This window comes from Sus scrofa, chromosome 8, assembly GCF_000003025.6.
Source record: "Sus scrofa isolate TJ Tabasco breed Duroc chromosome 8, Sscrofa11.1, whole genome shotgun sequence".
NCBI lineage: Eukaryota > Metazoa > Chordata > Mammalia > Artiodactyla > Suidae > Sus > Sus scrofa.
The window spans coordinates 118,215,655-118,229,373 of record NC_010450.4 but is presented as its reverse complement, the minus strand read 5'-3'; the positions used below and the strand labels follow the sequence as shown (position 1 = coordinate 118,229,373).

At 34.6% G+C, this 13,719-nt stretch overlaps 1 protein-coding gene across 1 annotated transcript; it reads right to left on the bottom strand.

Moving 5' to 3' along the window:
• On the bottom strand, positions 372 to 11,150 carry UBE2D3 (ubiquitin-conjugating enzyme E2D 2; the record flags this gene model as incomplete). Its single annotated transcript, NM_001078673.1, is given in 6 exon segments — positions 372 to 417; positions 2,555 to 2,648; positions 4,730 to 4,835; positions 6,198 to 6,275; positions 10,979 to 11,010; positions 11,096 to 11,150. Coding segments are annotated over 6 exon segments (411 nt in total), but the record flags the coding sequence as incomplete, so codon positions are not given.

Here is a 13,719-nt window from a genome sequence, read left to right as displayed (position 1 = left end):
CATCTCCCTCCCCCTCAGATGATTCTTCAGCATGTTAGAGCAGTGAGGAATGGTTTTAGTCTCATAACCAAGTTAGAATGAAGACATTGGCCACATAATACACATGCTCCATTTTTTAAAAAATTCTGAATCTTGGGCAACTGTTCTCTTGTAACTACTTTACAGTTTCTAAAAGCAGTTATTGTCCAAAGCTGGAAGAACTTAAGTCTTCTCAGATGAGCATGTGAATGAATGGAGGGAGGTAAACAAAAAATAAAATTAAAAAAGATGAGGTCTGATAGGGGAGCAGCCGGATAAGAAAATCAAAAAAGGAACAGTAATTTAAAGTTTATTCCAGCTATAATGCAGGTTATTCTGACTTTAAGGTAGCATCACATGGCATACTTCTGAGTCCATTCCCGAGATATTCTGTTGTACCTGTAAATAAAAAAAGATGTTATTTAAAAAGTTAAAGCAAGTAATTCCTAATACTTAAAAAGAAAGGAAAGAATCTATTTTACTTCTAGACCTAACATGGAGTCGTCTTTAATGGCTGTGATTAGAATAAAGCCAACAAGGAAGAAAAGGCACTGGTACTCAAAACAATGTAGGAAATGACAACTTTTTAAAGACAATGTTCTACTACAATTTTTATAAACATACGAAGTACTGAGAATGGGGAAGCTAACAAAAATCAAAGACCTTCCTGATGTACAGCGCAGGAAACTCTATCTGATCGCTTGTGATGGAACATGATGGAAGATAATGTGAGGAAAATGTGTATGTATATATAATTGGGTCACTTTGCTGTATAGCAGAAATTGACAGACACTGTAAATCTACTATAATAAAAAAATTAAGACCTTTTTTCTCCCCTGCCACTGAGCTCATGTTCTATTAGAAACTGTGCAATTAGTATCCATTCCATAAAACTTTAACATTTAAAAAATTATCACAATTACTACAATTCATCACAGACCTTTATCAGTACAGCGCACACACTGTATACATTTATAGAAATTTTCATTAAAACCAGTCCAAACAGTGAAATGAACATTTTTATCTGAATCCTAGACTTTGAGATGTTATTTGACCCTGGATACTACCAGAAGAGAAAATGCCTTAGAAACTTTGGCACAGGTAGATTAAGAGGTGGGAGCAGTAGTTTTCAAGTGGGTTTGACTGATGTGTTAATTAAAACCACGTGTTACTTTTAAAGTGTGGTGATTAGCAGTAACAAGCCCCAGTTGAGACCTGATGAATGGAACTCTGTACAACTGGAGGCATCTTTAAAAGAGCAACAGGTAATTCACACACAAGTAAGGTTATTTATTACTGAGGAAAATCATCAATATTGATAAATTCTATCAATTTCTCCATGTATTACAATCGTGCCATAGGATACTTACCCGCAAAAAAAAATACAGTAAATAACCTTAAGAAATGAATATATATCAAAAGGCATAGGGGAACTTTTTGATTTATATTGACAATTTGAGCTCTATAAAATACTAACTTCATTTCAAACTGAAAACTAAACAGTCCAACCACTTTTCTAAACTTTAACATAAAGAAATTCTTCCTACCAATTCATGTTTACCTCATTTAAGTATACATCTCATAAAGCCAGCACTTTAAAACAAAGGTTTCATTTAGCATACAGGGAGCCACAAAGTACAGCTGACACTAATGCATGCTTGTCAGTAATGAACATTTAGTTTAGATGCTTAGGTTTAAAAGTGTTTCTCCTTTACATTATTATCTCTTGGCAAAATCTAAGTCACCACATTCCATATAGTATTGAGGTTTAAAATATACCAATTTTAAAGTTAAAATTTAAATACTACAGTAGTTTGAAAAAGATACTAAAATTTCCATTCTTTCTAGTGCTATATAACTGCTTTGCCATGCAAAAGTACTCTCAAGCAATAATGACTACTGGGTATACTTCACGCTAAACAGACACCAAGCACTACAGTTTTCAAAAAACTGCCACACCTGTTACCTTTTGTTAGTTAATACAGTGTCTTAACGCATGCAGCACTCAAGTGCTGGCAGTACCATGAATAAGCGCACCATAGAGTGCAGATCCTCTTACCCTACAACATAGCGTATTTCTCTGTCCACTCTCTTGCTAACCTATTGTACCTAATTGAACAAGTATACTTAGCATTATTACATACGTAAGTTATAATGGTAAAGTTGTACATAAGAATTCAATATATGAAAATTTTAGACCAAATCTTTACAACATTACCAATTATTTTTTTCTAAAAACATAATTGGGATGAAGAAAAAATAGCCTTCTTCCCCAAAACTTAAAGTGACAAAGTGTTGAACATATTAGAAAAACAAAACATTTTAGAGGGGCTATTTATTTACTGCCACATAAACCAAAAACCTAGTTATTTTTAAAAACATTCACATTTCAATAACCAGCTTTTTGCACATTTCAACAATCTTACCAGAAATAAGCAGTCTTCCTGGCACTGCCACAATTTACAGCAGAGTATAAGCCTAACTTATTAAGAAAAGCCACTTTTTACACTGTTTCTTTAAATGACCACATACTTACTTATCTCTGTCTGTTTTATAGATCCGTGCAATCTCTGGCACTAGGGGGTCATCTGGGTTTGGATCACATAGCAGTGAACAAATGGATAAAAGAACTGGAAGAAAACAAATGTCTGTTACTCATCATAGGGAATCTGGATAAAAAAAGTATTAAAAAACTTGTATTATAAACCTCAATCAAAGATTTCATTAGTTTACATCTTAATCTCCACAGGAAAAAGCTTTACAAGGATTCTGCTTCAAAGGAGACAAGTTCCCGGTAAATAAATACTAAAAATAGTAAACTTTGTTGGCATCAAGTTTACTGTCTATAAAAATCTTCCAAATTCAGTTCTGATAGTCAAATGATGCCATATTATTTTATACCTCCTTTTAAAAGTTAAATGACATAAGAATTTGAGAAAGTAGAGTTTCTCAGTACTGGGGGGGAGGGACAGGCTTGAATAAGAATACCCGAGGAACATCCGCACAATATTATTAGCTGTTTGTCATGATTTAAAAAAAAAAAAAAAAAAAAAAAAAATCTGTTTTCTGTCCTGCTGTTGGAGAGTTTCACAAAAACTTCCAAATGCCCCACTTACTACGTTTTGTCTCCTTGAATTTAATGTAGAGACCATATCCCCAAGAGTACTGGTTAAATTAATGCCAAGATCTATTACCAAGTGAGTCTTCACCTCTAGCTGTTACCCTGATCTGTTCAAAATATCAACTTCAGGATGCCAATCATCATGGAACATTTATCTAATTCATTCTGAATGCCTGTATGTAGCCAGACACTGTGCAAGATTTTATAAAAGTTTAAGATATAAGAGCTTCAAGTGGTTATGACAACCCTTGAAGATAAAAGGCAATACCATAAAAAAGACAACATTAATGTACTATTATTACAGCAAATATAATTTTAAACCCAAGTGTGTGTGTGTGGGGGGGTTGATATAAACCTCAACCCACATTTACAGAAACAGTGTTCAGTATTCCAATGCATTCCCAATGATGGTTAAAAAAAACAAAACAAAAAAACTTGGAACCTAGTATTAAGGCATTCTTAATACCAGGTATCAGGTGTTAAGAGAGCCTGATCTGAAAAGAAACTGGAATACACCCATAAGGGTGAAAAACAGGTCTAAAATCATAGTGTACTTCCAAAGAATTCACTCAAATTATTTTTTTCTCTCACCAAAGTTGTTTCCAATCAAATGAAATTTTGAACATAGATTCAAATGCACTGTACAAGCATATCTTTATGAAGACCTGCCTTAAGAAATGAATCCGTTTCGCTTTGCATTTATCATACTCATAAAAATAAAACTTACTAAAACACTATTTCAAGAAACAATCTGAGGAATGCTGCACCAAGTATTCAGCAGATTGCTTTAAGTTCTCTGCTATCCTCAAATAGCCAAAACATTATCATAATTAGTAGCATTAAAAACTAATTTTGCACACTTAAGGAATGTGAAGCCAAAATACCAAAAACTGAAAATTACTAAAAGGCAGCCTTCTTTCCCATTAAGTTGTTTTGTGGTAGGTGCTTTTACTTGTGGGTTAGAAGTGACCAGAGTCATTCAAGAGAGATGGAGAGATACTCCATCTCCATCTGGGATTTTGACCTGGAGACTGGACAATCTATAGACATGTCCCACAATGGATGTCTGTTAAAGCACAAGAGCAGAAATGATCTAGAGACTTTTAACATGATAAATTTTAGGCAATTACTACTGAGAAACAACCTACCATGTTCATACAACAACTAAGTAAAGGTTTTAAAAGGTTTTTTATCTAAAAAGTAATAAACAGAGGGAAGCAAAATGAGAATTTTCCTGCAAGAAATCTCGTATACCATATTTTAGTTAAAAGGCAGTTAAGTGAGAGATGTGCAACTGGCCTTGCGATTCAAAAATACTTAATATAGAATTCTATTAAAATAAATTGTTATTTGCCAATTATGAATGCCTCCCACACTTAACTGAATGTTAATTTCTTCCCATGAAATTTCTTTTATCAATACTGCTAAAAGAGCAAAACTGATATAACTTCTCACTCCTTTCCCCACCACCTTTATAAAAAAAAAAAGCTGGCATAAAAATACTCAGACAAGTAGGCTCAAAACTGAAACTCCTTTAACTATTGCACAATCAGAGCAGTTCAAAAGACTACTTCTTTACAAGGAATTTACCTTTAGAAATAGTTAAAGCAGGAGACCACTGTGATCTTAGAATATCGAGACAAATGCTGCCATTACTGTTAATATTTGGATGATAAATTCTTGTTGTAAATGCAACCTAAAATAAATTATCAAAAACAACTTTAAGTATTATTCCCAAATAAAAACAAGCATCCTAAGTTTTAGCAGAAGACTTCAGTCACAAACTAAAAAGAATCAAATGGCTAAAATCTAACTTATGCACATAAAATGACCAAATATTACAGAAATATTATATCTGACCAAGATCCCTCAGGGGCTGCCTCTTTTTGGAGCAAAAAATTTATTATCAATGATACAGTAGGAACAACCTATCATGTTCATACAACAACTAAAGAATTTTTTTAAAGGTTTTTTTAATCTAAAAAATAAACACAGGGAAGCAAAATCTTTGCTTCCCTGTGTTTACTTTGGCCCTACCATGCATGAGTATCAAAGAGCAATCTGAAGGGTATTTATTAATCACTAAAAAATAAGGAACTTCCCAACATAAACCAAAATATACAGACCAGCTCATTTAAAGTATTGAGTTACAAAGGCACGTATTTGAGTCTCCATTTCCACTGTACACAAAACACAAATCTGAACATCACAAATCTATCTCATTTAAAGTTAACTCTCATATTGCACCTATAATTGTGAAGATAGTAGTTAAGTGCCAATGTTCTCTCTATAAATTATTTTCATAGTTACTCCCATAGGTTGAGCTTATCTTAATGGCTCTGAAAAGTTAAGGACAACATGGTTTTAATACCTATAAACCAGTCACCCCAGTGCATTTTGATAAATTTCTTTCATTTATGCGTGCAAACTCAAAGCCCCAAGTATTATAGTCTGTCTAAACCCAAATACAAATATGGCATTATTTGCAGCCACATGTGAAAATGCATACTCAAGTTGAATATTTGGAAGCCTAATAATATAAGACACTAGGATTAACAGACCAAACCTATGTAAGCACAACAAAGGAAAAAAAGCTTCACGTGATGTATTTGAGCTTTGCAACATTAAGGATAAGGGAATTCTTATCTCCATTCACAAAGTTCAAATTCAGGCTTGCCTACTCCTTCAATTAAAGGTTAAAAGTCAGCATCCAGCCGTGAGCTGTGGTGTAGGTTGCAGACATGGCTCGGATCCCGAGCTGCTGTGGCTCTGGTGTAGGCCGGTGGCTATGGCTCCGATTCGACCCCTAGCCTGGGAACCTCCATATGCCGCAGGGGCGGCCCAAGAAATAGCAAAAAAAAAAAAAAAAAAAAAAAAAGTCAGCATCCAATTATCAGCAGCTCAATTCAATACATACAATCAGACTTGATTATTCTTACCACCCATGCACAACAATTTAGTCCTAATTTAAGCAGAACTCTAAATCCTAAGCATGTTCTATTTCTCTGAAATAAAACACAAGTTTATATTAACAGATTTTGGGGGAAAACACACTTGCCTTAGGTGGTTTGAAGGGGTAGTCTGTAGGAAAATGAATTGTCAAAAAGAATACACCACCTTGATATGGGCTGTCATTCTGTGGAGAAAAAAAAAAAAGGTTAATTATGCTATTTACAATACTATTGCTAAATAATTCACATGTTTCTGATTTCTAAGCATTTTTCTAATATGAACCAAAATTACCTATTTACACTGCAATAGTCAAAATTATCCCACAATGAAGTTCCCATTAATGAAAAGACACAATATTTACTATAGATAATGAAATAAAGGATTCTATTTAGATCCTATTTCACACAAGTCACCAGTTTTAGAGAAAATGATTCAGAAACCCAAGGTTCCAGATCCTGACTCTTACACAGTATACTTGGCAATAAAGTCTACATATAGTATGGTGTAGCAAACTACAATTTGAAAAAAATCTTACACTTGTAGAATATTTCTCCTACTCATACCAAATATACCCAAATGGCTTTTTACTTCAACAGGCTATTCTGGCCACTGGCGAACCAAAAAGTTACCTCTTACAGGCAACATAACTCCCTTCAAAAGAAGTAGAACAAAAACAAAATATGTTTTTAAAGAAAGTTTAGTTCCCAAATGGCTCCTCCAAATTCTCATTTAAAACCATCAAAGTTTTTTCTTCAAAAGCATACTACCAAATTCTGTACAGCAAATCAACACAGGGGATTACTAGATTTGGAAAAATATGGGATGTTTTGGGGGTTTTTTGGTCCATTTTAACAGAAAATATAGAAATTTCAAGCTCGAGCAGGACAGTACATTTTCTCCTTAACTGTTTTGCTCATAATTTTGAGTATGAAGATCTCCTTAGAAATAAATATAATACAATGTTAGTATGAAGTAACATTTGGGAGCAACTTGCTAGGATTTTACATTTAATTTAACTAGTACCAGGAAAAAGATAATCACTTTTACCAGTGAGTAAAATGGGACTTTAACTTAGTCAAGTATGCAACTGGGATATGACAGAACAAAGATTCAAACCCAGGTCTTAGCAAGACCACTGAAATGACTGACCACAGAATGCTGACAGAAGATGTCAGTGACCTAGTCAAGGATTTTAAGGTCAAAGTTTCCTGTTTTAAAATGGAGTTCCCTTGTGATTCTGTGGGTTAAGGATCCAGCATGGTCACTGCTGTGGCTCTGATGGAGGTCTGACCCCTGGCCTGGAGAACTTTCATAGGCTCTGGGTGCTACCAAAAAAAATATGTGGAGTTGCCCAATTGCCTCTGGATATGCAAAGAGCCAACGTTTAGATGTATCTGAAAATGTGCAGTAATCTGCACCTATTCCTCTCCATTAGAGGGACCGTGTATACAGTGCTAACAGGAGCCTTCACTATGCCCACTGTGGATGTCAGGCAAATAACCACAACCTGACACTTTAATATAGTTCATTTAATCCTTACCCAATTACTATAAATTGATAGCAAAAAAAAAAAATTCATCAAGAAAAAAAATAATACTTAACCAGCAAATTGACCCAAATCTTAGAAATCCAGAATTCGATCTCTTCTTTAGAAACCATCTACCCTGGTTTACCTCCAATCAGTCAAAACTGCTCCTCTCTCAGCGTCTGTACTCTTTTCCTAAGGCAACCATAATATACTGGTATTTCTACAGATCCATCTTCTGCTTCTGTCTCCTGTCCTGCACTTATTTTGGTAACTCTGGAATCTGCCTCTATTAATCATTCCAAGACATATACTCAAATGCCTATTGAATATTTCGACTTAGATGTCTCATGTGAACACAAACCACAAGAGTAAAGCTACAAACCAGGATCTCATCACTGATTCTTACCCAACTCTTCAAAGTAGTTACCAAATCCCAAAGAGCCATTAAGTCTCCTGACTCCTTCTTTATGCCCACTGCCAAAGTTCAAGGATCTTATTATCTTTTGTCCATATTATGGCCATGGCTTACTACTGCTATTCCTGGCATCACTGGCTTTTCCCTCCAATTTATGCCTCCCCCTAATGCTCAAGTGGTCTTCCATTTCTTGGAATATTCTTTTATCTGCAGGACCCTACTTATTCCGTAGGGTCCATCGTATGCTTAAATATCTTACAATTCAGACTTCCCTGTGGTTCAAACTGCTGGCTGCCCCTTTTCACCACCTTATTCTGTACACAATTACTATTGCCCAACATGACTGGAACTTATTTAATTGTATTTCCTTCTTACACTAGACTATAAAGCTCTGTAAAGAGAATGGTACTGAAGAGGAGTTTTTATCTTTGTATGAAAAACACAATATACTTAATATAAACTGAAAAGTTAACCCTTATGGACCAATAAAACAATACCTATATATAGAGCAATTATTTTACTTCAGATGATTTTTGTAGTTGATTCTGCTCAGGCTGTTGAAAGTTATTATTACTCACAGATATACTACTTCTACATTAACACAGATTAGGCAGAACTGAGCGTGGTCCTCAAAATTCTGCCCGTTCCATTCCCATTAAAAAACTCAAGAACGTACATGTATGTACCAGAAACGATAGGTAAGGAAGTTAGTTTCTCCTCACTGCATCAAATCTTCATGGAAATTTCTCTTAAAAAACCAGCCAAAGTTTAAAAAGCACATAACTAGCAACGCACTGCCAATTCTTTCAAAGGTTAATTTTTGCAGTATTTGTGCTTCCGAAGTATCTTACCTTCAGAAATAAGCTAGCACATAGGTTTTAAGAAACAAGCATTTTTGCTCAATGATCAAGAACATACCCTGACCATAACCCACCAAAATCCAATAGTAACCTGACTGAAATCTAAAGTAGATGCTCCACTCCTTAGAAAGCCAGAAATCTTTAGTTCTGTGATATTGTCTTCACTTTGACCTAAGAAATACTCCAAAGCAAAAAAGTATAATTTGGTAACATCTGTGGTCCCAGCTAATCTGCAGTTTATGGATTGTTATGTCACCACCAGCCCTACTGTTTGGGTCACATTTGCATGACACTTAGGGTAAAAGTAGGCATACTAACGAAATTCCATCCAAACTGTGATGGTGTGTCAAAAGTGCAGTCAAAAGCCAAAATAAAATTGCTGTTTCACTGATACATTTCATAGGTAAGGATAGCTGTTAACTATTTATAAGCTGGCATCTAAACTTAGGTGCTTATTTATGAAGAGTACAATTAAAATTTGCATTTTCAATGAGTTTTTATAATGTCTGACTCATTCCTGAAATCCAGTGAGAATTAACCTCCGAGAAAACAAGTGTATTTCAGAGAAAATGTCACTAAAGCAAAACTATGCAGTTATGGTATAAACATATTTTTTGCTTTGTTAATAACAGAATATTTAAAAACCAAAATCAAGATTTTTTTTTAAGGGCCACACCCATGGTATAATGTCACACTACCTTATATTATCCTCTGAATTAAAAATTAAGCTTTACTTGGTAGATATGGTAAGGCATTTTAGTGAATTCTTTTCCTTTGAAACTTGGTGATCTATAATGGGAAAATTCTAGAAATTGCAAATACCAGTGTCTAAGGGGATTTAGTAGCAACTGTGGCAGATACACACCCCATGTGAAAAAGGGAGACAGCTGCTACCACATCCCAAGCCATCACTGCTTGTGGAATGAGGGCCTAAGTCAGAGTTTTATGCAGACTGTCAACTTTTAGAATATTCGTGTTGGCAAACAGGGTAAGTCATGAGTTAAACTATGTGCATGTAAAGGAAAAATAAATAAATAAATAAAATCACAATTTTTTCACAGAATGAGACAAAACCAAGCACTTAAAACATTAAAATTGACCGAGATAACTGGGAACTTACAGGTTTCATTAAGTTGGTCATTAATTGAATTCTGTAGGTTTCATTAAGATAATCAGACATATCTCAAATTATTAAACTAAATTCCCACCCCCCCAAATTTGATTTATAATCAGAACTGCTAAATAATCTTCTCCTGATCCAACCCACCCACTGGTTAACTTTTTTTCCCAAGAGCATTTCCTCTTTTAGAATCCTAAGTACCTACTTACTGATCATTATTCTCACCTAGTACATTACTGATATTTATACTGAGATTAGAATAGCAAAAAAGGGGAAGAAAACAGAAAATTCAGTAACACACAATAACGTAGAATAGAAATCCTTAAGCACCTTCCAAGTCAAAAAAAAAAAAAAAAAAAAAAAAAGTTTAAGTATTGTGCAAGATACAGTCTTACCCCAGGATGTTTTACTGCGCTCTAATTCTGTGAAATTCTTAGATGGTATCCATAATTCTGAATATTCAATTATCCAGCATATACAGTTTCTTATCTACCCAGGATAGAAAGGAATTTTGCTGTATTCAAAATATCACTTTCTACCTAAAAATATTCAAATTTTGTGTGATGCTAAAGCTCTATAAAAATCAAATATCAAATAATACACTTAAGCTAGATTTTTGGTCAGCTACACAAAGCCAAGGTCTTCTAGCAACACCATGGTATAGACAGAAAATTAACAGGCTCTATAAATCAGAAGCTCTGCGACAATGCTTTACATTGCTATGAAAGAATATTAGACAAGAAGAGATATTTAATATGCCATAGAAATGCTGTACTTTAGAACCCAGACATAGGGACAAACACAGTGTATTCAACAAATGACTGATTGTTTCTTTCAAAAGCCATAACTATGTTTAAACCCAAAATATAATTACAATGCAATAAAATAAAACTAAGTAGTAATCTCTAACTAGATCAATGCTGGATTTTTAATTAAAAACAAGAACATAATTTTCAGTACTTACAGGTCCCATAATTGTGGCTTGCCAATGAAACACTAGAAAAAGAAAACACTCGTTATTATCTATAAATGCACAAACTTTTTTGAAACTAGCCACAAAAATCATTTGAAAATTACTTACTATCATCCCCAACTGGACCTGCAGAACATTGTGCTGGAGGGTCACGGGCCAAATCACTAAGTTCCTACACCAAGATAGAAAATGCTGGGTCATGTAACCATAACAGAAAACACTAGCCGAGTTGAGAGTCATTCTTTAAGGGACATATAATCACAATTTACAGTAACAATACATTCTATTAGGAAAGAAAACATAAGTAGCCTACCCCATCCACTTCCTGGGACATACTAAGTATAGCAATTTACGAACATACACTGGGGCTAGGTGGTCATAAAAGCATACACATCAATATGAATTTTTATCACAGGCATACCTTGCTTTATTGTCCTTCACCGACACTGCATGGGGGAGTAGTTTTTATTTATATCTAACAAATTGAGGGTTTGTGGCAACCCTGCTAGACGCTCGTCTATTGATGCCATTTTTCCAACAGCATTTGCTCACTTTGTCTATTTTAATAATTCCTACAGTATTTCAAACCCTCCACCAGCAAAAAATTTAAGCTTGCTGAAGGTTCAGATTAGCCTTTTTTAAGCAATATAGTATTTTTAAAGTATGCAAATTTTTTAGACATGTTATTGCACATCTAATAGATTACAGTATAGTGTAAAATAACTTTTATATGCATTGGGAAACAAAGTGACTACTTGCTCTATGTGGTGGTCTGGAACCAAACTCTCAGTATATTCAAGGTATGCCTGTACATAAACAAAAGCTATTCTCTTACAAAATGGAAAGTTGTAATCAGATACTTTTTAGCTTAAGAATTTTGGGCAGTTCTCAACATTCATGTTACTGCTGAATTTTTGAAACTATCCCAGAGGCCCTTGTTTCTACTGTTTTAAATACTCTTTCTAAACCACACTACCCCATTTTCCACTTAAAAAATCTCTCATTGGGTTAGTTAAGTACTCGTCTTGGTTTGATCTCCTTATTCCCTCAACTCAGTCTTGTCTTTTACTCAGTGTTAAATAAAACTCTGGAAAAATCTACCTCTTTAGGTAGAAAAAAGTTTGCTCTTAGCAGAACATGCCGTTTTCCTCAATTCCATTTGACCTTTGACCATTTCCAACAAGTATGTATTTAGCCTTTCCATAACCTGTGCATAACCCATATGGATAATACAGTAAGAAAACTAAAGTTTCTTCTTACTCAATACAACTCTATCTATAGATACTGATACAGAAACTTTGACAATACAGTGATTCATAGACCCTTAATAGTGGACTTACTAAGAAAAAGGCAGAGAGTACACATTGCAGGAAGGTAACTAGAGCAAATATTTGCTTTTACAACATAGTCAACAAAATGGACTTCAAAAAAATAGCCAATTGTTCAGAAATGATCAGTCTAGACTCTCTGCACAAAGAAAATAAAAAATAAGAAATAAAAAAATCCAGCGTTCCTGCTGTGGTATGGTGGGCTAATTAAGAAGCCAATTGTAGTGGCTCGGGTACCATCTCCAGTCTGGCACAGTACGTTAAAGGATCCCACACTGCCACAGCTGCAGCCAGTCCCTGGCCTGGGAAACTTCCATATGCCATGGGTGCAGCCATAAAATTAAAAATAAAAACCAATACAGAAGAATTGTCCTTGGGGTAATAATTTTGTAATATACACATACCAAATAATTATGTTGTACATCTATTACACCATATATCAGTTGTATCTCAAAAATAAAACTGGGACAAAACACTGCCTTTGCCAATTTGCTTCTGAAACTCAAACTTCAACTGCTTATATGGTTACCAAGGTAGCCAAAGATACCAGGATTCAGTCTTAATTAAGTTGATGGAAATCAGATCAGACTTTTATGGCTGTCTATGTAAATATACCCTCATATGTTCAACATGTATCATTCCAAACACTTTGGATTCTGATCAGTAGGAATCTTAAAAAAAAAAAAAAAAAAAAAACAAAAACCCATAGAAGTATTTCAGAACTGAATCAGTTTTTTTGAGTTGAAAGAAAAAAAAAAGAAATGCAAGTTCCCTCTGTGGCAAAGTGAGTTAAGAATCTGAATGCAGCAGCTGGGGTTCAATCCCCTGCCTGGTGCAGTGAGTTAAAAGGATCCATCTTTGCCATAGGCATAGGTCACAGCTGCAGCTGAGATTCAATCCCTGGCCTGGGGACTTCCATATGCCACAGGTTTGGCCATTATAAAAAAAAAAGAAAAAGAAATACACTGGCACCTCAAACTAATCACTATCCACATGACCTTTTCGTAAAGCACTTATTTACATTCCATGATCAGCCACTTTATAATAGCAAGCTACTTTTAACACCTTCTCAACGTGTATGTACTTTATTGTAGATAAAAATCAAGCAGTCTCTGATGTTAAGTTTTTCCACGTTCAAAGACCATATAAATTTTTGTTCTGTTGTTTAATTGGCCCACCAAAAAAAGATAAACCAGAAGCTAACACACACAGTCTAATTTCCTCTTAAGGAACATAAGAGTCCAAGAAAGGTTATTTTAAGGTTAAAAACTTACCTGTTCCAAACCACCCTCCCCAGCTTTCCTACAAAACAATGAAGATCTGACTTTTCAAGATGGCTATTAAAACCCAACCACAAACTAACACATGCAATTCAAACACTCAAATATGGCATCATGAAATAAT